Source organism: Pongo pygmaeus, chromosome 1 (genome assembly GCF_028885625.2).
Source record: "Pongo pygmaeus isolate AG05252 chromosome 1, NHGRI_mPonPyg2-v2.0_pri, whole genome shotgun sequence".
Classification (NCBI taxonomy): Eukaryota; Metazoa; Chordata; class Mammalia; order Primates; family Hominidae; genus Pongo; species Pongo pygmaeus.
In genome coordinates, this window is record NC_072373.2 from 43,599,400 (window position 1) to 43,625,843 (window position 26,444).

Genomic DNA, 26,444 nt, shown 5'->3' on the forward strand with positions numbered 1-26,444 from the left:
GGGCAAAGATTGAGAGAGTTTATACTCTAATGCAATGGCTGGATGAACTCTCAGTCTTTGCCCTACATGTGGTGGCTTAGTTTTTCCAAGAGCAAATCTACAGTCTCTACTCTGCCCATGGGAATTAGATTGTCCTCTGATCAGTCACAAAATAAACTTCTTTATCAGTCTGTAAAAGAACTGTGTCTCCATTGCTATTTCTACCACCCACCCCTTGCCCCTGATTTGTAGCTGACCTTTATGAATGTATTTTCCAAACTCAGCCAGGGCTGTAGTATGGGACTTCTCAGAGCTAAAAGTCACTGTTGGAATCTGGATGGCACCTGTCAGAGTCAAATAGAGATGAAAGATTGAAAATGAATTAATCATTTTTTTTTCTACAGTCCTCTGTGCACAAAAAGTTCTTTTGCATTCATGATCGTATTGCAGAGGGCAAAACACTAATGTGAGGTAGGCACTATTGTTTCCCATAATTCAAAGATAAGGGAAAAAGCTTGAGTCCAGGAGCTCAAGAGCAGCCTGGGCAAAATAGTGAGACCCTATCTCTACAAAAATAATAATAAATTTAAAAATAATAAATACATAAAATAAAAAGTATCTTTTAAAAAAATTTTAAAGTTTGGTAGAGATTAAGCTACTTTTTACTAAAAATTCATACATATATATATATATATATATATATATATTTATGACCTTGGACTAGATTTGTTAAGATTTTTTTAAGCAAGAAAACATCACTAATTATAAAAGAATATAATAATAAATTCAACTATATTATTAAGACTTCAACCCATCAAAAGGCCATTAAAAAAGTAAAAACACAAGACACAAATGAAGAGAAATATTTATAATTTAAATAAAACTGACAACATTTTAGACTCCACAATATATAGAAACCCTTAAAATTTGATAAGAAGACAGCTCAAAACAAAAATGGGCAATAGATATGAACAGTCATTTTACTAGAGAAACATGAAAGGCAAATAAGCATATTTAAAGATGTTTAGGCCGGGCATGGTGGTTCAGCCTGTCATCTCAGCACTTTGGGAGACCAAAGCAGGAGGATCATTTGAGGCCAGGAGTTCAAGACCAGTCTGGGCAACATAGACAGACACTGTCTCTATAAAAAAACTTCTAAAAATTGGCTGAAGGTGTTGGTATGCACTTGCAGTCTTAGCTACTCAGAAGGCTGAGGCAAGAGGATTCTTTGAGTTCAGGAGTTGGAGGCTGCAGTGAGCTATACTTGTGCCACTGAACTCCAGCCTGGGTGACAGAGCAAGACCTTATCATAAATAAATAAATAAATAAATAAAGCTTAAACTCCTTAACAAACTAGGGAGTACAAAATAATACCACAAGGAGATATTTTCCAGGCACTAAATGGGCAAAATGAAGATATTGGAAATGCCAATGCCAAGAGCTAGTGAGAAAGTGAAGCCACAGGAACTTATATGCTATGCACTACCTTGCTGATTAGTATAAATTGTTCCAATCACTTTGGAAAATAATTCAGCCTTCTCTTGTAAAATAGAACATACAGTATGACACAGCATTTTCACTCCTAGATATATATTCCAGAGAATCTCTTTTACCTGTGGCCCAGGAGACATGTACAATAATGTCAATAGACTGTAGCAAGATATAACAGCATGCATAAATCCCACAAACAGTGTTGGGTAAAAAGAGCAAATTGCAGAAGACTACACAACATGATGTCATTTTTATAAGATACATACACACACACTATACATATATGTATATCATACATATGTTGTAGAACTATTTAACACACACAAAACGCAGTCATACAATTACCTTGGGCATGGAGTTGGAAAATAAAGGCAATAGAACACATGCACCTTCAATGCTATTGATAATTTAGCATGATTGGCTAGATCTGGGAACAGTGTGGGAATCAGACAGATTGCAAGAATTGGAGCAGTGATGGGAGAAAAAATGCAGCTTGACCAGTTAGGTCTAAACTCCAAATCATGGGTGTTCATGTTATTATTTACTTTACATACACGTTGTACATACTCTTAATTATTAAATATTATGTGATAAGATAATTTAAAGAATATTTAAGGACCAGGAAGTGTTTATGACATAATGCTAAAGGAAAAAAAGTGGAACATAGAACTCTGGATGCAGTATAAGAATCTGTTTCATTTTAAAACAGGGACACACTTCATTTGTGGGTATTTGTGTGCAGAGAAAAAAGATTGGATAACATCAAAATATTATAAGCAAATGTCTCTGGATATTGGGATAGCACGTGATTTTTTTCTTTATACTTTTCTTAATGTTCCAAATATTTCACAAGGGCATAAATATACATGAATTTTACAATCATAAAAATTGTGCTGGGTGTGGTGGGTCGTTCCTGTAATACTAGCACTTTGGGAGGCTTAAATGGCAGGGTTGCTTGAGTCCAGGACTTCAAGAGCAGCCTGGGCAAAATAGTGAAACCCTATCTCTACAAAAATAATAATAATTTTAAAAAATAATAAATACATAAAATAAAAAGTCTGTTTTAAAAAAATTTTAAAGTTTGGTAGAGGTTAAGCCACTTTTTACTAAAAATTATGTCAATGTTCATGTTTAAATTTCAACTCTATTTTTAACATTCTAAATCTTAAACTAGGTGGTGAATCCAGAAATGTTCATTATGTTATTCTTTATATCTTTATAATATGTGAAGTATTTCATGATACTGTTTTAAAGTTGCTATTAAAAAGTAACTAGGCAGGATGTGGTGGCTCACGCCTGTAATCCCAGCACTTTGGGAGGCCAAGGTGGGCAGATCACCTGAGGTCGGGAGTTCGAGACCAGCCTGACCAACATGGAGAAACCCCATCTCTATGAAAAATACAAAATTAGCCAGGCGTGGTGGTGCATGCCTGTAATCCCAGCTACTCGGGAGGCTGAGGCCAGAGAATTGCTTGAAACTGGGAGGCGGAGGTTGCGGTGAGCCGAGATCGCCCCATTGCACTCCAGCCTGGGCACCGAGAGAGAAAAAAAAAGAAAAGAAAAGAAAAGTAACTACATGGCTGAAGATTTTTTTTAAGCAAATCTTAAATGAAATGCAAACACCAGGACTGTGAATCTGTAGCTTTGGTCACAGGTAGCAATATGGCCTTACTGGCTGTATAGCACTTACTGAATTTTTCTTGAGAATTCTAAAATTTCAGAGTGGTGCCAAATAAAATTGCATCAAGAAATCTGGAAGGAACGATTTCTTCTGGTTTCAAGAAATCTAATTTTATATTTTTGTGACATAAGACAGGTTTTCTTTTTTCCAGAATGATCCTCTACTCTGAATAACCATAAAATTTCACTTGTGGAATACATCAAAATTATTTATATAACAAAATTCTCTTAAATATTTTATAGTAATCTTTCTAAAAATCCTTCAGTCTTTCTGTACTTGTCTAGAGTTGCAAAGATGTAGTGTTAACATTAATATTAAAAGCACTTTCAATGAAATTTCTAAACAGGAGCCAACCCTCTGAGCTGGTATTTCAAAGCAGTATCTATAAACAGAGCAATTTGTTCCAATTTCAGATGAAATCAAGCTGGGAACCTAGAGAGCTCCCCCGCCCCAGGATCTAGGGAATTGTAGTCAGGTCCTAAGCTTCGGAAAAAACGAGCAGCAGAGTATGGTCTGATAAGCTTCGTGCATTTTATTTTGCTTTTCCTCCTGTATTTGATTTGTTGTCATACAGGAAAGGATTTATGGGTGAGAGATCAAGTGCGGACCAGACTTGATTCTAGCCTGGAGCCCGACCTCACCTCTGCTCTGCTGGATCTGCTGGCCTCAGCACGAAAAACCACAACCCCCGAAAGGCCTTAAGGATCCTGGGCGGGGTCATTCTGTCAATTGGTTGTTCCGCTGTCCTAGCGAAGCGATGATTGGTCAGATCTGGAGATGCGGTGTGGCTAAGGCTGTTTGCCGGAATAAGAGCAGAGCCAGGGCCAAGAAACGCTAGTCTGAGCGTTTAGGTCAGAACTACCCCAGTATCCTGACAGCAGGAGCTCGAGAGAAGCATGGCTCAGCGGTGCGTTTGCGTGCTGGCCCTGGCGGCTGTGCTGCTCCTAGTTTTCCCCACCGTCTCCAGATCGATGGGCCTGAGGAGCGCGGAGCATCAAAGGGCGTCGCGAATCCCTTCTCAGTTCAGCAAAGAGGAACGCGTCGCGATGAAAGAGGCGCTGAAAGGTGAACCCGGGTCCCCTTCACCCACCTGTGCTCAGATGTGGGTCCCTCCCTCCCCAGGTCAACCCGTGACTCCCCGCTTCCGCCGCAAAGTATCCGCTACTGCAGCTGGAGCCCCGACACGGACCCCAGCCCGGCCCCAACACCCTTCCCAGCACATCGTGCCCCGGTCTGGGGACGCCACACTTCCCCCATACCTGGCTCCTGGAACTCTGGTGTGCCCTGCCTAACCTGGAAGCTCCAACTTCACCCCTCTTGGCGTGACCACCGTCCATTCTTTCCCCTGCTTGCCTCGAGTATTACATCAGCTTTCATTTGTACATCAATTTTAACCTTTGAAAGTTTGCATGCCTGATAAATTACTGCGGTGTCGTAAAATAAGACAAATGATATTAGTCTTATCTACAAAGGAGAGAAATTGAGGCTTAGGTCAGCTAAATGATCTTCCCCAGGGCCCCACAGCAAAGAGTGGGCAGTGGGTGACAGCATCTAGTGCCTGTCGGACTCGCTGGGATCAGATGGCTCTAAAGAAAGGGAGTGGAGTGTTCCCGGGGTGTGGGATGTTCCTAACTCTCAATCCTAATTGAAGAACATGTCTCCCCTAGATCTCTAATTCAGACCAAAATTCATTACCGTTCTGAATCTGCAGTTTCCGGGAAACAGGAAAGTTTCTGTTGAGTGCTAGATCCTATGGGATGAAATCCTTCTTTACCATTCAGCTTAGCTCCAGTCTTTTCCCTTTCATTAAGTAATGGATTAAGAGAGACTGCCTGCATAAACATATAGAAGCAGATGCAGGGACCAAAAGCTAACCCCAATGGTTGGATATAGATTTTTCATATGCTAGAGTGACAGGCCTGGGAGGCAGAGCAGGCCTTTCCCAAAGCATAAATAATCCTCTGAAAGGCATTAGACAGCCACTTACAGTCTGCACAGAAGAGAACAAAAGCTACATAAGCTAGAATAGGGACCTCATAGCAGCACAGCTTAGAACTCTGAGCAGGGGACGGAACACCTGAGATCAGATCCTTGGGTCTGCCCTTGAGTAGGTACTTGAATCTTTCTGAACCTCAGCTTCCCCATCTATCTGGTGGGCTATGCTATTGGAGGGTTGATCCTTAGCAAAACTGATGAAGTTTGTCTTTCAGAGATGCTTCCTACCTCAGGTGAATTTGTTCTCACTGTGTTCTTGGAGAGCAGTCTAATTCAATATTCTCATGATTCATGCTTTCCCTCCCAGTGGTTTTGTCTTTGATCATGGAACTCTTTAAAACTGTAAAGCCTTAAAGACTCAAAGGGATGAGCCCAGTGAAGATTCAGGAACTGAGACAACTGAGTAAGGAGGATGAGATTATTTTAGGACTGAGGAGTTTGTTTGGGGGTCTTCTAAATCCACCCCTTCCCAGGCATTATATGCCCAAAAAGCTGGTCTTGGTTGACAGACTAGTGAGACTCTGCGTGAGGAATAAGCCTTTACACACAAAAACACACAAGCCTCATTGATGTAGGGACCCAGGACAGTGGGTGCCTTGAGAATGATGAAACTTGGATTCATCAAAGCAAGTGGTGATCTCAGAGGTAGTGAGGCCTTAGGAAGCAATTTATAGTAGCTTCCCTTCAAGACCAGGGTCCAAAAATCCACTTCCCCCCAATCTTAGACTGTATTTGCCTTTAAGAACCACATCAGCCTAAACAAACCCAGAAGACATAGGTTTAAATCTGTAGTCTGCCTGTTGCTCAGACATCTCACCTAACCTCTCCAAGCGTTTTCCCTCATCTTTGAATTAGAAGAAACAATAGCGCCTACCTCACATTAGTGTTTTGCCCTCTGCAATATGATCATGAATGCAAAAGAACTTTTTGTGCACAGAGGACTGTAGAAAAAAAATGATTAATTCATTTTCAATCTTTCATCTCTATTTGACTCTGACAGGTGCCATCCAGATTCCAACAGTGACTTTTAGCTCTGAGAAGTCCAATACTACAGCCCTGGCTGAGTTTGGAAAATACATTCATAAAGGTCAGCTACAAATCAGGGGCAAGGGGTGGGTGGTAGAAATAGCAATGGAGACACAGTTCTTTTACAGACTGATAAAGAAGTTTATTTTGTGACTGATCAGAGGACAATCTAATTCCCATGGGCAGAGTAGAGACTGTAGATTTGCTCTTGGAAAAACTAAGCCACCACATGTAGGGCAAAGACTGAGAGTTCATCCAGCCATTGCGTTAGAGTATAAACTCTCTCAATCTTTGCCCTACGTATGTGTCATTCAATAAATGTTAAATCATCAAAAGGTAGAACTAGGGTTTCCTTTTACTTGTGCAACTGCCCAGAACTATGTTCCATGCTCCTCCCACCCCTACCTCCTTATACACCCCCACACACCGGTACACATACACTCCATGTACTCAGGCCTACCCCAGATTCATTACGAACACATTTCTAGGCCTCTAGGCAGTCAACAACTTTGAGCTATAACATCAGTCTTTTTCCCTCATCCCCACCACCCATTGAATACAGAGCTGAGGAAGGATGGGTCAGAGGAAAAAAGGATTCTTAGAACTCCTCCCTCCCCTTGTGAAAATCTCATGGAGAGTAATGAGATTACCTTCCTAAATCTAATTAAAAACAACCCCTCCAAAGTTGTCAGAGGTGGGAGAAGCTGGCCTAGGAGCAGCAAGCAGCCCCCTCTCTAACACCCTGGGACAAATGGCTCTGGGATTAGCCATGCATGGTGGCGAGCACCTGTAGTCCTAGTTACAGGAGGCTGAGATGGGAGGATTGCTGGAGTCCAGGAGTTCAAGGCTACAGTGAGCTATGAATGTGCCACTGTGCTTGAGCATAAGTGAGAGAGCAAGACCTTGTCTCTGAAAAAAGAAAGAAAAAAAAAAGAAAGGAAGTAAGGAAAAAACAAAAATGAGTGGCTCAGGGATTATTGCCCAGTAGCCAAGCTGAGGCCAGGCTGAAAAGGCTGGAAGTCTTTACTGAATAGGAGACAAACATAGGAAAAGAAATGTATAGTGACAGTAAACTAGATAAGCTAGGTGACAAGATAAAACCATATTCTTCTTCAGTTTTCAGGTATCCACAGAAGTATATGTGAATTCTTCCAAAAAGCCCAGAGAGAGATAAAATTTATTTCTCCTATGTAGCTAAGGTCACTTGAATAATTGACCCTAGGAACAACTACACCTGCATGCAGAAGTACGACCTTGTGCTAAACAGAATAATCTTTATGTTCACATAACACATACACTAGATGTGTGGCTTTTTAAAAAGAAAAATGTCTGTGAACTTTTTAATATAATATTTAAATATAATTTGGTTAATGAGGCCTACTAATGTAATATAATAATTTAATATAATTTGGTTAATGAGGCCTCCTATGGTCAAAATTTAATGCATCCCTCATCTGCATAGCCCTTTAACACGTACTTGTGATAGCATGTTATAGGTCTGACCAAGCCTGAGCTTGAGATACTGACCATCTTAATAGTGAGTCTTTTTTTTTTTTTTTGAGTTAGAGTCTTGCTGTGTCAGCCAGGCTGGAGTGCAGTGGTGTGATCTCGGCTCACTGCAACCTCCACCTCCTGAGTTCAAGCAGTTCTCCTGCCTCAGCCTCCCAAGTTGCTGGGATTACAAGCACGTGCCACCACGCCCGGCTGTTTTTTGTATTTTTAGTAGAGACGGGGTTTCACCATGTGGGCCAGGCTGGTTTCGAACTCCTGACTTCAAGTGATCTGCCCACCTCGGCCTCCCAAAGTGCTGGGTTACAAGCATGAGCCACCAAGTCCAGCCGAGTCTTTTTTTTTTTTTTTTTTTGAGATGTAGTTTTGCTCTTGTCACCGACACTGGAGTGCAATGGCGCAACCTCGGCTCACTGCAAACTCTGCCTCCCAGGTTCAAGCGATTCTCCTGTCTCAGCCTCCTGAGTAGCTGGGATTACAGACATGAGCCACCACACCTGACTGATTTTTGTATTTTTAGTAGAGACGGGGTTTCGCCATGTTGGCCAGGCCGATCTCGAACTCCTGACCTCAGGTGATCCACCTGCCTCGGCCTCCCAAAGTGCTGGGATTACAGGCGTAAGCCCCTGCGTCTGGCCTTAATGGTGGGTCTTGATTTGCATGTTATTACACAGTAATAGCACATTGAAATATGGGGAAGACAAATTTCACAGATTGTCCAGGTAGATCAGGAATCAGACTAGCTTTGTCCTAGAAGGCTTCCTAAAGAAGGATGCATGTTTAAAAAAATAAATAAATAAAGGAACAGGAAGCACAACATGGTAGGAAAACCTAAGGAAACTGTTAACCCTGGTTCTCTTTCCCTGCCTTTTTTGCTTCTAGTCTTTCCTACAGTGGTCAGCACCAGCTTTATCCAGCATGAAGTCGTGGAAGAGTATAGCCACCTGTTCACTATCCAAGGCTCGGACCCCAGCTTGCAGCCCTACCTGCTGATGGCTCACTTTGATGTGGTGCCTGCCCCTGAAGAAGGCTGGGAGGTGCCCCCATTCTCTGGGTTGGAGCGTGATGGCGTCATCTATGGTCGGGGCACACTGGACGACAAGAACTCTGTGATGGTCTGAGATGCAATGTTCCCTCTGCCTTGGGGCCCTAAAGATCAATTCAGGATGGGGGTGCTTGGCTGACCCTGGAAGGTGGGAGATAATGGTAAAAAGAACCTTGGCTCCAGGAGACCTGGGTTCCAGCCATCAGTTTGTCACTTCCCTTCTCTGGGCCTTGATTTCTCAGCTGTAAATGGGGTTAAATGGTCCCCAGGGACCCTTTCAGTCCTGACACTGATATGTTTATGCTCTTCTCCAGGTGGTAAAGGTTCTGTTTCTCCGCATCAGGTCCCCTGTACCATTTGAATCTGTTCTCTTTCAAGAGAATCTATCACATCCTCATCCCACCAGCCCTGATAACAGGCAACTGAATGTCTCTGATACCGTGGTACTCCCACCTAAATAATGTCTTTTTCCTCTTCCATTGTGCTTCTGAACCCCAGGCATTACTGCAGGCCTTGGAGCTCCTGCTGATCAGGAATTACATCCCCCGAAGATCTTTCTTCATTTCTCTGGGCCATGATGAGGAGGTAGAGCCTCCTCACCCTATACCTATCTCTGTTCTCTGTTGAGGGTAGGGGAGTGGGTGCTTAACCCTAGTCCAGTTTGCCCACAGCAGCAAGGTCTCCATGATACGGTAGTTTGCCAGCTTCTCCGTGTGTCTGTATGCCAGGACTATCTAAGGACCTTGACCAAAATTCAGATTCCTGGGCCCTGTGCCCTAGATCTGAATTTTTAACAAACTCCTTCATAATATCTGCGGCAGGCAGGGGGTCCATCACCTATACCCTGAGAAACATACGTGTGATGGAAAAAGAACTGAAAAAGGAGAGTGATGACTGCGTTTTATTTCCAATGATGCTACTTACTTAGACCCTGGGCAAGTCACTTCACTCTTTTGGCTCCAGTTTCTTCATTTGTGAAATAAGGGAGGGTGGGCCCTTCCAGCTCTGACATTCCAGAATTCTGTAAGGCAGGATTCTGTAGGGCCCTGGCTCCCAGGAAGGAGACTAGGTAGAAAGGTTCTGGAGCCCCTAGCTAGGCTGAATGGGTCCCCATTAGCTATGTCTGGAGGTCTGTCTCTGGCTGAGAAGGACTATAGCTCTGTGTTGCATGTCTGCAGTCGTCAGGGACAGGGGCTCAGAAGATCTCAGCCCTGCTACAGTCAAGGGGCGTCCAGCTAGCCTTCATTGTGGATGAGGGGGGCTTCATCTTGGATGATTTCATTCCTAACTTCAAGAAGCCCATCGCCTTGTGAGTAAAGCATCCCACCCCACACCTTGGAGGGAATTCTCACCCCATTTGAGATGACCCCAGCCTGCTGTCTGTAAGCCATGCTGAGACAACTCTTTGTTTACACCTCCGGATTAATTGCCTCGATCTTTAACCTCTCCTAGGCTTCCCCTTCCATTCTTCCTCCAGTATAAAATTTTTAAAGCAGCATGAAGCTACCTCCTTGCCCACTAGACTATTGCACAAATGGGCCTATGGGCCTATGGGAGAATTCAGAGAGGCAAGAAGTCAGGAGAGTGGTTTCTGATCCTCTTCTACAGGATTGCAGTCTCAGAGAAGGGTTCCATGAACCTCATGCTGCAAGTAAACATGACTTCAGGCCACTCTTCAGCTCCTCCAAAGGAGACGAGCATTGGCATCCTCGCAGCTGCTGTCAGCCGGTAAGCAACTCCTGACCCTGCTCCCATGCCAGACTTGAGATGGAAGACCTGGCACTTTCCCACTTTAAATTTGAGGAGGCTAAGCTTCCTGCCCTAAAGTTGGGCTGGGAAACTATGCTATAAAAAATTGACACTAGAGGAAGAACAGAAGGGGAAGCCCAGGACAGACTAAAGATCCAGGTGATTAATACAACAGGTGTAAACAAAGAGTTATCTCAGCATGGCTCACAGATACCAGGCTGGGGTCATCTCAAATGGAGTGAGAATTCCTTCCAAGGTGGGGGTTGGGGGATCCACAGGAGAGACAGAGCCACCAGTATCCTGCAAGGGCTGGAGTCAGAAGAGGATCTATCAGTATATCCATATGGAAAGCAAGGACCTACAGGCAGAAGCTAGGTCAGGCAGCTAGAGTAGCCCAGAGTCCAGACATTTAGAATCACAAATTGGCAATGACTGGTAGAGCTGTCGAAATTCTCCACCTGTCCTGGCAGGAGGACAAAAATAAATAAGAGTCGCTGGCTATGAATGAGGACAGCAGAATCTGTAACAGCAGAGCTTACCCCTGGCTGGGTTTTCTTAGCAAAGTGGGAAGGAGTGCTATATTCATTCAAATTGTCAGGAGACTGACAATTCTGCTGTAGTATGGGATGGGCTATGAGAGTGGACACACAGGATTCTAGAGAACAGCAGAGGGAGGAAAGAAGGACTCTAATGCAGATTTGGTAGACAGGGAAAGCTCCTGGGGGTGTTTTGAGATCTTCAGAATGTTGAGTTGGTGGAGGTGGGAGGGAGGTGAATGGGAGACCTCTTGGCCAGGAGTGTTGAAACTTCCTCCTGTCTCCCTTCTCCTCCTCTTCAAGCCACTGATCTTTGGCTGGGGTTCGCTAAGTCTTGAGGACTCTGTTTCTCTTCCAGATTGGAGCAGACACAAATGCCTATCATATTTGGAAGCGGGACATTGGTGACGGTATTGCAGCAACTGGCAAATGAGGTATGGGAAGAAGTATCACATACTCCTGGTCAGCTAGGAACAAAAGAGTGACAGAAAAGTAACCTTTAGAGTAAGAAAAGGACCCTAGTGCTGTCCAGTGCTCTGCCTATTCTCACCTATTCCCAGCCAGTGGCTGAGCCAAGACAGAGGGATCTGGCTTGTTCTCTATGGCTGTTAGTGTGTTTCTGAGACCCTAAGACCTAACCTACCCTTTGGGAGCTGGTTCCCACTTATCCTTGAGGTTGCTGAGCAATTGTTCTAACGAACCAGATAAGCCCAGCCAGACAGTAATTGCCTCCCCATTCCTGATCCTCTAGCCGGGATTGAGCTAACTGAATTTAGCAGCACTCCTGACTGCTAAGGGCCCCTGAGGCAGCTCTAAAGTAGAGAGAGACTCAGGTCTCAGAGACCTAGGCTAAACTAGAGGTGACCCTGTGGTGCTGACCCCTCTGAAATCCTGCTGACCTTGTTCTTTCCCAGTTTTCCTTCCCTGTCAATATAATCCTGAGCAACCCATGGCTATTTGAACCACTTATAAGCAGGTAAAGTATTATCTTTCCTTTTTTCACATCCGTCACCTCAAACCTACCCACCCCCCAGGCCCCTCTCCTTGGCTTAACTGGGCCTGACTAATCATCCCTCAGCCACCAGATACTGCATCTCTAAGTGTGTATATTTAAGACATCTCTAAGATGTCTCTCTCAGTCTTAAAGATCCCCAAGGTTCAGGAAAGTGGGTAATCTTTCTGCGCTTTCCTTCACCCCATTGGTTCTTTCTAACATCTGACCTTGGTCCTTTTGTTTTAGGTTTATGGAGAGAAATCCCCTAACCAATGCAATAATCAGGACCACCACGGCACTCACCATATTCAAAGCAGGGGTCAAGGTAACATCCCTTGTTCCTTCCCATATAGCTTTTCCCTACCACCCTCCACTCCTCCTTTCCTTGAATCTATCTACTGGCTCTTCCTTCCTTCTCTGTGTGTCAGCTGGATCCAAGCCTAGCCACGCAAAGACATAGGCCTTTCTGAAATCTTGAAGGGAGTTAGACCATTCTTGTAACTGCCAGTACCACCAGCACAACTTCAGGGGGCACCATTCACCTAGAGTATAATGTGACCTTGAAGCACTCTAGTAATCAGGTATATAAGTGAATGATGCCTCTGAATTAATTCCTGGCATAACTTACTGGAGTGTCCAGTGTGTCAGCTGTAGTGTTCATCAGAATAATAGCACTGTGTCCTGACATTTGAATGGTGTTTTCATCTCCCCAGGATACTTTGTTACTCCATCTGAGCCTTCTAAGAGCCCTATGAGTATTGCCCCAATACCCAGTTGAGAAAACAGAGGCACAAAGAGGTTGCAACAGCTAATTTGCAACAGCCCAGTTCTATCCCTCACCACTTAGTGCTTTTTTGCACCATACGAGTTCAAAGAAAGATATGCACTTGGGGAGTCTCCCGGCCTCCAAGGAACAATCCCTCCATAGCCTAACTCTTTTCTCCAATTAGTCCTGGATTCCTCCTGGTCAGGCAAAAAAGTCAGATTTTACAACTGGACCTGGGAAACCACCAATCCCTGCTAGAGGGTCGGGAATGGGGAGGCAATTACTGCCTGACTGGCTTATCTGATTGGTTAGAACAATTGCTCAGCAGCCTCAAGGATAAGTGGGAACCAGCTGCCAAAGGGTGTATTAGGTCTTAGGGTCTCAGAAACATACTAACAGCCCTAGAGAACAAGCCAGATCCCTCTGTCTTAGCTCAGTCACTGGCTGGGAATAGGTGAGAATAGGCAGAGCACTGGCCAGCACTAGGGTCCTTTTCTTACTCTGAAGGTTACTTTTCTGTCACTCTTTTGTTCCTGCCTAACCAGGAATATGTGAGGAGTATGTGTTCTTCTCATCCCCCTCAAGGATCAAACTTGATGTGAGCCCCGTGCTATGCCATGATAGGGGTCAACAGAGGCTCTGGCTGCCCCATCGTGAGTAAGCAGTAATGTTAACGGCTGCAGAAATGTCCTGGGTGTGCTAGGAAAGGAAGTGCACACAGAAGGCTTCTAATGGCACAGCATAGGGCCAAAACAGAGATATCTGGGCGATCAGAGAAAGCAGCCTTGCTCTGAACATCTCCGTGACCCTCTGCAGCACCAAGAAGCACGAAGCTCTGGCTTAAAGCAGAGACACCCCTTCAGCTCTGAATATAACATGTCACTTAGTTCAGAGAAGACAAGAGGCAGACTAGAAAAGCTAAGCCTTGGGTCCTTAAGTCAAATCAGCCAGCTCTGCCTGAGCTGAGGAAATTAGCATTTCCTGGGCAGGCAGAGGTAGAAGATTTGAGGTTAACTCAAGCCAGGGTTTTATGCTTCTCTCTCTAGGTGAATGTCATCCCCCCAGTGGCCCAGGCCACAGTCAACTTCCGGATTCACCCTGGACAGACAGTCCAAGAGGTATGTACCATATGTTCCAGACAACTCATGCAGCATCAGGGAGATGTGGCCCTCAGGGCCCGGGTTTAACTACAGTCCTAGGGCTGGTCCAGTGTCCCATTTATTCAACCAACATTTTTCAAAGACAACCTATGCACCGGATACTTCACTAGGATTGGAGATCCTGGGTTTGGGTAAACATGGGGTCTGGAGTGGAAGATGAGTATGAATAAATGATAGCAATACCTGTAGTAACAAACATTATATATAACATTATATATATGTAGTAGGCTTGCTATGTATTTGGCACCTTTCTTCCTTTCTTTTTTTTTTTTTTGAGTCAGAGTCTCGCTCTGTCGCCCAGGCTGGAGTGCAGTGGCACGATCTTGGCTCACTGCAACCTCCGCCTCCCAGGTTCAAGCAATTCTCCTGCCTCAGACTCCCAAGTAGCTGGGACTACAGGCACGTGCCACTATGCCCGGCTAATTTTTTGTATTTTTAGTATTTTGTATTTTGTATTTTTTGTATTTTGTATTTTTTTAATTTTTTGTATTTTGTATTTTTAGTAGAGATGGGGTTTCACCGTGTTAGCCAGAGTGGTCTTGATCTCCTGACCTTGTGAGCCACCTGCCTCGGCCTTCCAAAGTGTTGGGATTACAGGCATGAGCCACCACGCCCAGCCATATTTGGCACCTTTCTAAGCTATACCCGTACATTTTAATCCTCACAACCACCCACCCTAAATCTGCATTTAACTGGTGAAAATTGAGGTACAGAGTACCAGAGCAATCAAACAGCATAACCAAGATTATACATCTAGCAGTCTAGTTCCAGAGTTTGTGCTTTTAGCCACAACCCTAAACTATGATTATAAAAATTAGAGGTGAACAAATTGCCATAGGACCACTGCAAAGAAATAAATTCATGCTACTTCTTAGGGTCAAAAAAGTCTTTTCCGACTACAAAAATTTTGAACTGGGCCTTAGAGGACAAACAGAACTTGGCTAGAAGTAAGACATTCATTGTTGCTTAACGAATAGAATAAATTGGGGACAAGTAATAGGAGATGAAAACTGATAGGAAATGGAGTTGTAGTTTAAGGATCTAGGCCTTGTATGCTATGCTGAGGAGTTTGGGCCCTAATCTGTGAAATCTGTGACAGGAGAGAACTTTTAGAGGTCTTCAACCAAATACTCAGATTTGCTTTTAGAGAGGTCATGCTAGCAGCATTGCAGAGGGAGTGCTGGAGGAGAAGGAGACACAGAGCTATTTCAGCATCTTAGGTAGTGCATGTGAAGGTCTGGACTGAGGCCACAGTCATGGGGTGGAGAAGAGAGCAACCAGCAGAGGTGGGAGAGAGGTGGGTTCAATAGGATGTGGTATGTATATGGGTATGGAGCGAGAGAAAAGCAGGATGGCTCCAAGGTTTTTAACCTGGGTAGTAGGCCAAGTAGTTAATGCCTTTGACTAAGATTGGGAATTCAGAAATTAAAACAAGTTCAAGAACATCATAATTTGGAAGTTTGAGAAGCTTATAATATATGAAATAGGCAATTATAAATACCTCAGGTCTGGAGAGAGATATGAACTAGAGATATAGGCTGGAGTGTCATTAACATCATGGGAACCTCTAGATTCAATAAAAGCCCATGGGAAGAAGGTGCAGAGAGCTAGGAGAGAAAAGAGTTGAGGCCAGAGCCTTGCAATGGTCTGCTACAAACATCAATTTAAAAATGAATGTATAATTGCAAACCACGATGAGTACTATAATGAAGAGGAACCTGGTGCTTGTTAGAGAATATAACAAGGAAGCAGACCCCATCTGGGAATCAGGCAGGGCTTCCTAAGGCAGTAATGTTTAAGCTGAAAGCTGAAGGGTGAGTAGAAGTTACACAGAATGTCTGACATCCACAGTAAATGCCAGCTTATTTATACATCAGGCTGAGCTAAAAGGAATTCAAAAGGTAAACCCGATGCTTCAAAAAAAAAAAAGATCCAAAAAGGCAACCCAGTGACTATCAGATGAGTAACACATTCCAGAATATACCAGGGTTAGGGGCAGTACTGTGGCACAGATCATCGAGGGTCAGTGGCACTTGGACTTCTATGGTCCTTTCTCCTAAGTTCTTCTCCAGAGAGGACTTTAATTGTCCTCATGCAAGGAGAGAGGCACACTCCTCATTGTAGAGGGGGGAGCAGGTTGACATCCCGCCCAGAGCCCCCCAGCATTGAGGGGGTTGGGGGAGTGGGGGGTAGTTAGGACCAATGTGAGCCCTGGGTTCTCCTGCCTTTCATCAGGTGCCAACCTTTGTCCTCTCCCTGGGGTCTCATGGGGCCAGGAAATCACTGAATTCCCCTCATTGAGCTTCTTTCCACTAGTTTTTTTCCAGCCTCATTCCAACTCCATGCCCTTTCCAAGGGCTGTTTTCCACCCAGCTGGGGCTTTCATCTCCCCAGGTCCTGGCACTCTTCCCTCCTCTCTATTCCCCTGCCACAGTGACCTTCCTTCCGGTCTCTCTGATGAAACCTCTGGAATCCCTAGGTCCATCCTGCCCACGTGCCGCAGTGAGGAATGGAAAGCCTCCATATTCAGAAAGCTTGTGGGAGCATTTGTCCTGGTTACTCTTCTCCCTCCGACCCCAGTTCCATGTGTCAGGAACACTCCCTGCTGCATAGAGCCTTGGGCTGTATCCAGCAGGAACACAGGCTGCCCCCAGAGTTCTCTTGCTCCATATTCAACTTCAGATGTAGATAGGTCTCCAGCACCTATTTGTGAGGAACAGAACCTTCAGAAATCCAAGAGGCTGCCATGTGGAAAGGAAGGTGTGTCCTGAATGGGCCTGAGGGAGTAGAGAGAAGGCCAGTGGGAGATGTTTGAGGGAGTCTCCACTTGAGGGAGAGTTTTGGAATGTACTATCTTGGACAGTGATTGTGCTCCTCATCACTAAAAAGGCTCAATAAGAGTGTTGTAGAGAAGATTCTTTCCTTTCTTCCTTCATTTATTCATTCAAGTGTCTATTGGTAGCTACTGTGGACTAGACATTCTTCTAAGCATTTGGGAGAATGGTGAACAAGACAGATAAGATTCCCATTCTAATGGTGCTTACATTCTAGTGAAGAGACAGCAGTAAGCAAGGACTTTTTTTTTAAGTGGTAAATACCACAAAGAAAGTAATAGGATGCTGTGTCACAGAGTAATTGTGGTACAGAAGTAGAGCAGTGAGCTCCTTTAAATGCAATGGTCAGTGAAGCCCTCTCTGAGGAGGAGCAAAGACCTGGCAATAGCATCCAGGCAGCAAGAGCACAAAGTGGGGAGCAGTACAGATGCCCTCTAATTTTGACAGGTAAGATTCTGCTGAGTGTTTATGATGCGTCTAGTACTATATTACATCCTGTGGAGTATATTCATTGTCAAAAAAAAGGAGAGGCAGGGCCAGGCACAGTGGCTCATACCTATAATCCCAGTACTTTGGGAGGCTGAGGCCAGAGGATTGCTTGAGGCCAGGAGTTCAAGACCAGCCTGGACAACACAGCGAGACCCTATCTCTGCAAATAAAAATAAATATTAAGCAGGCACACTCCTATACTCCCAGCTACTCACAGGAGGCTGAGGCAGGAGGATCTCTTGATCCCAGAAGTTGGAAGTTACAGCGAGCTATGATCACACCACTGCACTCCAGCCTGGGTGACAGAGCAAGACACTGTCTCAAAAAAGAAGGAGAGGGATTAGATATTACGGGACACCATATCTGAGTTATAAGGAAGACATTTAAAACTGAACTGCTCAAAAATGGAGTGGTATATAGCATGCAGTGACGAGCTTTCTGCCACTGGAAATATTCCAGCAGATGGGATGACAACCCGTCATGATTTTTCTAATGAGCAGCCTTACAGCAGGACAGAAGCTGGACCTGCTAACTCTAAAGACCTTACCTGTTTTTAAGTATCCATTGTCCTTGCCTTCAACTGCTGTACCGTTCACTTACAGGAAAATATCTCTACACATAAAACAGAGAACAACATAAGGTTGTGGGAATGCACTGCAAGAACTACAGGAGATGTGGGCCCAGTGCAGTGGTTCACGCCTGTAATCCCAGCATTTTGGGAGGCCAAGCTGGGCAGATCACAAGGTCAGGAGTTCAAGACCAACCTGACCAACACGGTGAAACCACTAAAAATACAAAATTAGCCGGGCATGGTGGTGGGCGCCTGTAATCCCAGCTACTCAGGAGGCTGAGGCAGGAGAATCACTTGAACCCAGGAGGTGGAGGTTGCAGTGAGCCAAGATAACACTATTGCACTCCAGCCTGTGTGACAGAGCGAGACTCCATCTCAAAAAAAAAGAACTACAGGAGATCAGAGAAATGAGAGATTTGTGTGCTCTAAAGTCACCTTTGAGGTCTCTCACCATTGACAAGTCTCTCCTCCTAGTTCCAGTCTTGTACCTCCGATTCTTGCCCAAGGTGGTCCCTCTATTCTAAATAAGCAAATAACAGCTAGCATTTTTTGAGTGCTTACTATGTGCCAGGCACTGCCCTAAGCACATTACACTTTTTTTTTTTTTTTGAGATGGAGTCTTGCTCTGTTGCCCAGGCTGGAGTGCAGTGGCACGATCTTGGCTCACTGCAAGCTCTGCCTCCCGGGTTCATGCCATTCTCCTGCCTCAGCCTCCCGAGTAGCCAGGACTCCAGGCGCCCACCACCACACCCAGCTAATGTTTTGTATTTTTAGTAGAGACGGGGTTTCGCCATGTTAGCTAGGATGGTCTCGATCTCCTGACCTCAGCACATTACACATATTAACTCCAGTAACGGTCACCACCACTTATGAGGTAGGTGCTACTATCATCTACATGTTAACAGATAGGCAGCCTGAGGCACAGAGAGATTAAGAAGCTTGTCCAAGGTCACACAACTGTGAGTGACTGAGGCACAAAGTTGGTTGTCACATCTCAATTTTTGTGCCTGCCCTTCTCCATGCTCAGACGATCTGTTGCCTCACCTCTGTCAGTTTCATATCCTTCCTTGAAACTCGGGCTAAACATTCATACCACTAAGGAGTCCATCTCAGATGAACACCTCCTCTCAGGTTCTGCTCCACACCACCTCTAACTGTATGTACTTGGGAAGCAGTAAAGCATTATTCCTGTAAAGTCAGACAGATACCCGACCTGACAATACTGACTGTATAACCCATGGCAAGTTATTTAATGAATCAACGCCTATTCTTATTTTTATTGGTTCACATCTTTTACATTTTATGTATCCAAGATTTATTGCATGACTTTATGTGCTTGCTACTGGAAATGTGGAAATGAGATAGACACAGTCCCTGCCCTTGAGTCAGACACAGTCCCTGCCTGGCCTAGCAGCTAGTGGGAAACCTGAGCTCCTGCAGCCTCTTACTGAAGGGATCCATTCTGCATGCCTTCTTCGATTTCTGGAGGGACCTCTAAGGAATTCGGGGCAGTGGGCACAGTCCCAACCCACCTCATGGAGGCTGACTTCAGAAACTTGCCAATGGGCTGAGAATATGTCAAGACCGTGCATTAATTCTTGTATTAGAATATTTGTATTATAAGTGCTAGAGTGAAAATATGCTCTGAGAAGTGAGAATACACTTTGATGACCCCTTCGCCCATCCAATAGCAGGATATTTGTTTTGATTCAAATGGTGGTTTCTAAGCCAGAAGTGGGAACCTTCACTTCCTCTCCAGACTCAACTCCTAACATTCTTCTGGCATAAAAGAGGTACTCTTGGGGCCGGGCACGGTGGCTCATGCCTGTAATCTTAGCACTTTGGGAGGCCAAGGCAGACGGATCACCTGAGGCCAAGAGTTTCAAGACTAGCCTAGCCAACATGGCAAAACCCCGTCTCTACTAAAAATACAAAAATTAGCCACACATGGTGGTGCATGCCTGTAGTCCCAGCTACTTGGGAGGCTGAGGCAGGAGAATTGCTTGAATCCAGGAGGCAGAGATCGCAGTGAGCCGAGATGGCGCCACTGCACTCCAGCCTGGGCGACACAGTGAGACTCTGTCTCCAAAAAAAAAAAAAAAAAGGTACTCTTGACCAGGCGTGATGGCTCACGCCTGTAATCCCAACGGTTTGGGAGGCCAAGGCGGGCAGATCACTTGAGGTCAGGAGTTCGAGACCAGCCTGACCAACATGGTGAAACCCAGTCTCTACTAAAAATACAAAAATTAGCCAGGCGTGGTGGTGCATGCCTGTAATCCCAGCTACTCGGGAGGCTAAGGCAGGAGAATCGCTTGAACCTGGGAGGCAGAGGTTGCAGTGAGCCGAGATTGCACCACTGCACTCCAGCCCGGGCGACAGAGTGAGAGTCCGTCTCAAAAAAAAAAAAAAAAAGAGATACTCTTAAGATAATGTCCCCCATTCAGGTGATCTGCAGCTATGGGACAACCCACCCTTTCTGGAGCAGAGAAGTTTTAAAGCAACTACTGAACAAATGGGTTGGGACTAGTGCTGGAGCTTTGGAGAGCAAGTGTCCCTCTAAGCCAGTCTCCTGGTCCATTCCCACGTGGCTCTATGTGACCTAATCCTCAGGGTCTGGTCTACTTCCTGACTGGAGCCAGGAATTTTTCTGGATTCACTCTAGTCGTTTCAGACTGAATTTTCTAGGAGTTTCCTCAGGTTCTTTCCCCAGGAAAGGAAGCAAAGAGAGAAAACTTGAATACAAGTATCATAACTTCTGACTTTTTGTCTGTGTTGAGCTCATCTTCCTGGCTCCAGTGCAGCTGGTTACAAACAGGAAGCAGGAATGCCCAGAGAGGGGAAAGAAAAGTGTGTGACCCTTTCATTACCTGTCTGAGGTTCTCCGAGGCTGAAGCCAGGTCATCACATCTATTCCCCAGCCTCGAGATGATTGACATTCTGCTGTCTCTTCCACACTTTCATCCAGCCTCTGGCTCACCACCCAAGGGGAAAGATACATAACTTCCTGACTTTCCAATTCCCAACCAACTTTCCATCCAAGGGATGTCTCACCAATGCCCTTGGAAGGAGATTCCATGTTCCTGGCTGAAATGGTGCTTTTTGTAAGGATAGCTATAGGCTTTCAAGAGAGCCCAGGCATTGCTCTGTAGTGACCCAGTAGTCAATTTTCCAGCCAGGCCATCCCCTTGCCACTTTGTTGGTTTGATTGCTCATGTAAATTTGTTCCAATTCAAGATCTGATTCATAACTGTAACACAAGTCTCCCAAAACACTTAACCTAAATCTATCATGCTGTAGGTTGCTTTCCAGGAAGACCCAGCTCTTACATCACCTATAGCCAGTCAACTGAAATTGAAGTCCCAGTGCTTAAAAAAAAATAAGTCCTGTCTGTAAACCCCCAGGCTCTGCCTTGCTGGAAAGAAATCAGGATATTTAAGCTCATATCGTAGGTGTATAGAAATCAATAAGAAATTGAACCCCCTTTGTTTCTACCCTGGAGGTCCTGGAACTCACGAAGAACATTGTGGCTGATAACAGAGTCCAGTTCCACGTGTTGAGTGCCTTTGACCCCCTCCCCGTCAGCCCTTCTGATGACAAGGCCTTGGGCTACCAGCTGCTCCGCCAGACCGTACAGTCCGTCTTCCCGGAAGTCAATATTACTGCCCCAGGTAATGACTTCATCAGCTGTGGCTGGAGGGAGGAGGGGGCTGGAACTGTTTCCTATCCAATGTCTACTTCCCCACCCCCACCCCAGATGTTCAGCCTGTAAACAGCTGGCTGCTTCCCCTCCTGAAGAAACTAGAACTGTATTTTCCCTTCAGAGTGGAAGTGAGAACGCAAACAGGAAAGGAACAGAAACAATAAATTAGGTCAGTCAAGCCTGGGTCCTTGCTTAACCTAGGCCAGCCACTCTGGCATAGAGGGGAGAATTGGCTTAGACTACTCCCTCCTCTCTAGGAGCCACAGAAGGGGCCAAGATCTTCCCAGAGTCTGGTTCTGATCCATTCTAGGATAACAGCTCAGCAGCAGAGCTCAGAATCCTCAGCTCAGAAAAGCCTCCCAGCCCATAACATTTGCCTTAACCTAATTTATGCTTCCCAGCCCGGACCAATCCCAGCAGCACCCCTCTGTACCCCTTCTGCAGCCTTCTAGCACACCATCCAAATCTATGCTTTGCAGACAGTGGTTCTCCAATCTAAGAGTGGAAGAGGTCTCCCCAGGCAACTATTAAAATGCAGATTACCTGGATCCACTGCAAAGATTTGGGTTAACCAAATCTGGAAGGGACCCCAGAATTTGCCTTTTTCACAAATACCCCCAGGAGATTCTGACACAAGGTGATGACTAACTATAGTTTGAGAATCTCTGGTCAATGGTTATTGCTCTAATATTAAGGCATTGCTCGGCCGGGCGCGGTGGCTCACGCCTGTATTCTCAGCACTTTGGGAGGCAGAGACGGGTGGATCACGAGGTCAGGAGTTCAAGACCAGCCTGTCCAATGTGGTGAAACCTCGTCTCTACTAAAAATACAAAAATTAGCTGGGTATGGTAGCTCACGCCTGTGGTCCCAGCTACTTGGGAGAATGAGGCAGGAGAATCGCTTGAACCCAGGAGGCAGAGGTTGCAGTGAGCCGAGACAGCCCCACTGCAGTCCAACCTGGGTGACAGAGCAAGACTCTGTCAAAAAAAAAAAAAAAGACAGACGTTGCTCAATAATAATGATATTGCTCAATTATTAATGCTCTAATATTAAGGCCTGTGTCTAGTTTTCTTTTCTCTTGGTTTAATCAGAGATTCCTCCAAACATCCAGGAACCTGGCCCTCACAGTCCCAGATTCTCCTCTCTTGGCCCTCAAAGGCTACCTACTCTATTCTCTTTCTTCTGGAGCACTTACTGTAATCCACCAATGGGGCCAGGCTTTTGCAGAAAAAAGATAGGCAGAAATCAACTACAAAGCAAGGAACTGTGAAGGGCCTGGATGTCCATTTGAAACCAGGAGTGGAAGATGGAACAAAAACAAATTACCATCTCAAATCACCACACACACTTGAATTGATCCTCCAGGGTGTCTTTTCCCAGAGAACACACCTATGGGCACAAGTCCCAGCCTCTGCTAGGTGACCTGCTACCACCTTAAGGAGAGTGGGAAACTGGAAAAAGAGTATCCTGGCACTTTCCAGACCTAAGGTCTGACTCTAGGAAGACAGAGTCATCCTTCAGAGGATGAGAATAACAGGAAATTTTGTTCCAATTCAAGAGGGTTATATTTTATAGTAGTAAAGTTCTCCCAGAGGGTATTTATTCCTGACCTAGAGTGATACAGAATAAAGGTCAGGTGATAAAGAAGTGCTATCTAGATTCTGGTTTCTTAAATAGCAAATGGCCACGGCCTTGGGTATGAAATGAAGATATTGGCCTCCCTGGTCGTCATGGGGAGAGGACACTTCCAAGGGCATTGGTGAGACATCCCTTGAATGGTCCATCCAAGGGATGTCTCACCAATGCCCTTGGAAGGAGATTCCATGTTCCTGGCTGAAATGGTGCTTTTTGTAAGGATAGCTATAGGCTTTCAGGAGAGCCCAGGCATTGCTCCGTAGTGATCCAGTAGTCCTGATTTTCCAGCCAGGCCACACCCCAGCCACTTCGTTGGTTTGGTTGCTCATGTAAAGCCCCTTTCCTGTTGATCTTCCCTCTCTAGTTACTTCTATTGCCAACACAGACAGCCGATTCTTTACAAACCTCACCACCGGCATCTACAGGTTCTACCCTGTCTACATACATCCTGAAGACATCAAACGGTGAGTGGAACAGGTTTGAGCAGCAGGTGGGAGAAAAGAAATACACTTCACGTGTCCTTTTCTCACCCCATGCTCCTGACAGTCCACAGAATCAGGGGGAAAGCCAGGATTTGGCAAAATGAAATGGAGACATTGTAGAACCTAACAGATCTACTGTCCTTATTGCCAGAGTCTCATTGTCACCCCCTAGAATTTATGGAAATTGGCCCCTCTTTTACAAAGATGGAGATAATTGGGTGATTGGGGAGAACCTGGTGGAATCGGTACCCTTGGGTGCTAATCCTAGCTCTTCCTCTCTTTGGGAGAGGGCTTATCCTCTGGACCCCGTTTTCTCTACTTACAAAATGGGGAAACTCCTCAGCATTTTCTGAAATGCAGACACATATGAGGTCAAAGGTGGATGCGTGTTTTGACTTCTCAGAAGAAAGCACTATGGAAATCCAAGATGTGAGCACCAATTTTAACTGCTCTGTGTGAATTACTATTTTTGTGGGTTCTTCAGCACATTTTCAATCCTGGGGTTTGGGAGGATGATTTCCATTTACCTCTCTGCTACTTATCACATCCAGACTTGATTTCCCCATCCTAAATCCTCTGTAGACAGAGAGAAAATATTTGAATAGGAGCTTAAGAACAGCTTTCATGTCTTTGTTTTTTAAATAGGAGATGGATAGGTACTCTGTTTCCTTTCATCTTTGAGATTACATATGTAGTTTGGTTGTTGTTTGTTTTGTTTTGCTCTGTTTTGTTTCACTGTGGGGAGGCAGGTTGGTGGATGTGAGGTCTGATAGTAAAGTTCCTAGGTGCCACAGAAAACTGGGTAGGTACCCTAGGCAGTTGCCTTCCCTACCCTCTCTTAGCCCTAGTAAGTGGGAGAGTAGGGGCCTGGCTTAGAGATAGTCTAGCTAGGCATTCTGTCCTAAGAGAAAGAGAATTGGAAAGATAGTTCTTGGCCAAGTGTGGTGACTCACACCTATAATCCCAATACTTTGGAAGGCTGAGGCAGGAGGATCACTTGAGCCCAGAAGTTTGAGACCAGCCTGGGCAACATAACGAGACTCCATCTCTTCAAAAAAAAATTTAAAAATAAAAAAATTAGCCACACATCTGTGGTCCCAGCTACTCAGGAGCTGAGGTGGAAGGATCACTGAAACCCAGGAGGTTGAGGCTGCAGTGAGCTGTGATTGTACCACTGCACTCTAGCCTGGGCTACAGAGTGAGAACCTATCTCAAGAAAAAAGATAATTCTCCTGGAGGACATATTATTGAATGGATTTCAGAGCAGGAGAATATTTTGGACTCCCCAGGAGTTTATTCCGCACTGTTCTTTGTCATGAGCATGGATGGATCCCTGAGAAACAACCAACGTGCATCTGAAATCTCAGATGGCCCCTCCCTTGCCCCTCTCTTTCCTAGCCCTGGAGGGCCAGTAGTTTCCAGGTTGGTGAGGGAAGTAAGGAAAGTGCTCTGTAATAACACTTGTGCTGTGGTACTTGGCCCTCCCCTCCTTCCCTAAATGCACCTTACTTTCCTCAGCATGCATGGAGTCAACGAGAAAATCTCAGTCCAAGCCTATGAGACCCAAGTGAAATTCATCTTTGAGTTGATTCAGAATGCTGACACAGACTAGGAGCCAGTTTCTCACCTGCACAAACTGTGAGGTCAAGGGGCCTGCTGGGTTAGGCATGCCCGACCCCGGGATGGGACTAACCCAAGGGGGAAAGCTAGTGTTGATGAAACTTTTGATCAAAACCACATTGTAAAACATTACCCATCTGTCTTACTCACTCTTAAACTCACCCAAGAACAAGGCCGGGGTAAGGTAAAGCCAGCAGAAATCTGGCTTCTCCCTTCCTCCCTACATCTGCATCCCTTGATCCACTGGCATTTGCTGCCCTCTTGTCCCTTATCTGTCTTATGATGGTTATTTCACTGCTTCGCCTTCCAGGCTTGACTTAACAAATGTAGATTTGAGAAATCTCAACCAGGTGTTACCTAATAGGAGTCTTTAATTTAGGGCACACCTGCTGGGATGCTTTCTCCAGAGCTTATATATTTCTTCTTACTAGACCTTTCTTCCCCCTTTTATTCCCCTCTCTTCTTGGACTCATGAGCTGTCTCTTCATCTCTCCTCTCTCCCCTGCATCTCTTCCCTTACTCTCCAATTTATTCTGCTTCTGGACCTGGACTTACCCAAACTGTGATACTACCATAATTGTTACCATAATCAGTCAAATAAAGTGATTGTGCATCACCAGCTGGTCACTGAGGGGTGGAACTAAGGCAGGGGCTTTGGAGGAACCCCAAACCTCCTGGTTCTGGAGGCCAGAGACTGGAAAAGAGAGCCTCTGTCCTTGGGCTCCTCCCAAGGGCTCCCTGGGCTTTGTTCCCTCCTTGCCCTGTTCCTGACACCTGCTGCTACTGTCTCACCACAGGAGGCACTAATCTGTGGAAACATTTCCCTGGCACATCTGATGGGCTTAGCTCCCAAGGGAAGGGCTCTCGGAGCTCAGGACCAGCAGGGCCGTGGCCCTGGCATCGTGTTCTCGTTCAGGCAGATCAAGGGAAAGTGGAGGAGGAGGGGGAGGCTGGCTTGAGGGGCTCTGCCCTGTCTGGTGGGGTATGAGGAGGCACAAACTAGCCTCTACTGGGGACAGCAGAATTCCTGTCTTTTTGCTCTGGGCTCCAACCCTGAGCATATTTGAATCTGCTCAGTAGCTTCCAGGTGGGGGGCACTGGAAGGCAGCATTTCTTGGCTCAAAGCTGGAAGCTGTGCTTTATGGATCACAAGAGAGTCTGGATCGCGGAGGAAGACACAGC

The 26,444-nt window shown here is 45.3% G+C and overlaps 1 protein-coding gene across 1 annotated transcript; it reads left to right on the top strand.

Annotated features, from left to right (window-relative positions):
* Positions 1-3,760: 3,760 nt before the first annotated feature.
* PM20D1 (peptidase M20 domain containing 1) lies at positions 3,761-25,878 on the top strand. Its single transcript, XM_054457755.2, has 13 exons — positions 3,761-4,216; positions 6,147-6,233; positions 8,564-8,796; positions 9,225-9,311; positions 9,905-10,035; positions 10,335-10,454; positions 11,370-11,445; positions 11,926-11,987; positions 12,252-12,330; positions 13,818-13,889; positions 21,325-21,493; positions 23,525-23,624; positions 25,161-25,878. Exons 1-13 carry the CDS (start codon positions 4,048-4,050, stop codon positions 25,252-25,254), a joined length of 1,479 nt encoding a protein of 492 aa, XP_054313730.1. The 5' UTR covers positions 3,761-4,047; the 3' UTR covers positions 25,255-25,878.
* The last annotated feature ends 566 nt before the right edge of the window (positions 25,879-26,444 follow it).

Excerpts from the sequence above, each read along its gene's own strand:
- PM20D1 (XM_054457755.2), top strand. The coding sequence starts at position 4,048 with ATGGCTCAGCGGTGCGTTTGCGTGCTGGCCCTGGCGGCTGTGCTGCTC. Across the intron at positions 9,312-9,904 it reads CTCTGGGCCATGATGAGGAG|TCGTCAGGGACAGGGGCTCA; the intron begins GTAGAGCCTCCT and ends GCATGTCTGCAG. Across the intron at positions 23,625-25,160 it reads CATCCTGAAGACATCAAACG|CATGCATGGAGTCAACGAGA; the intron begins GTGAGTGGAACA and ends TACTTTCCTCAG.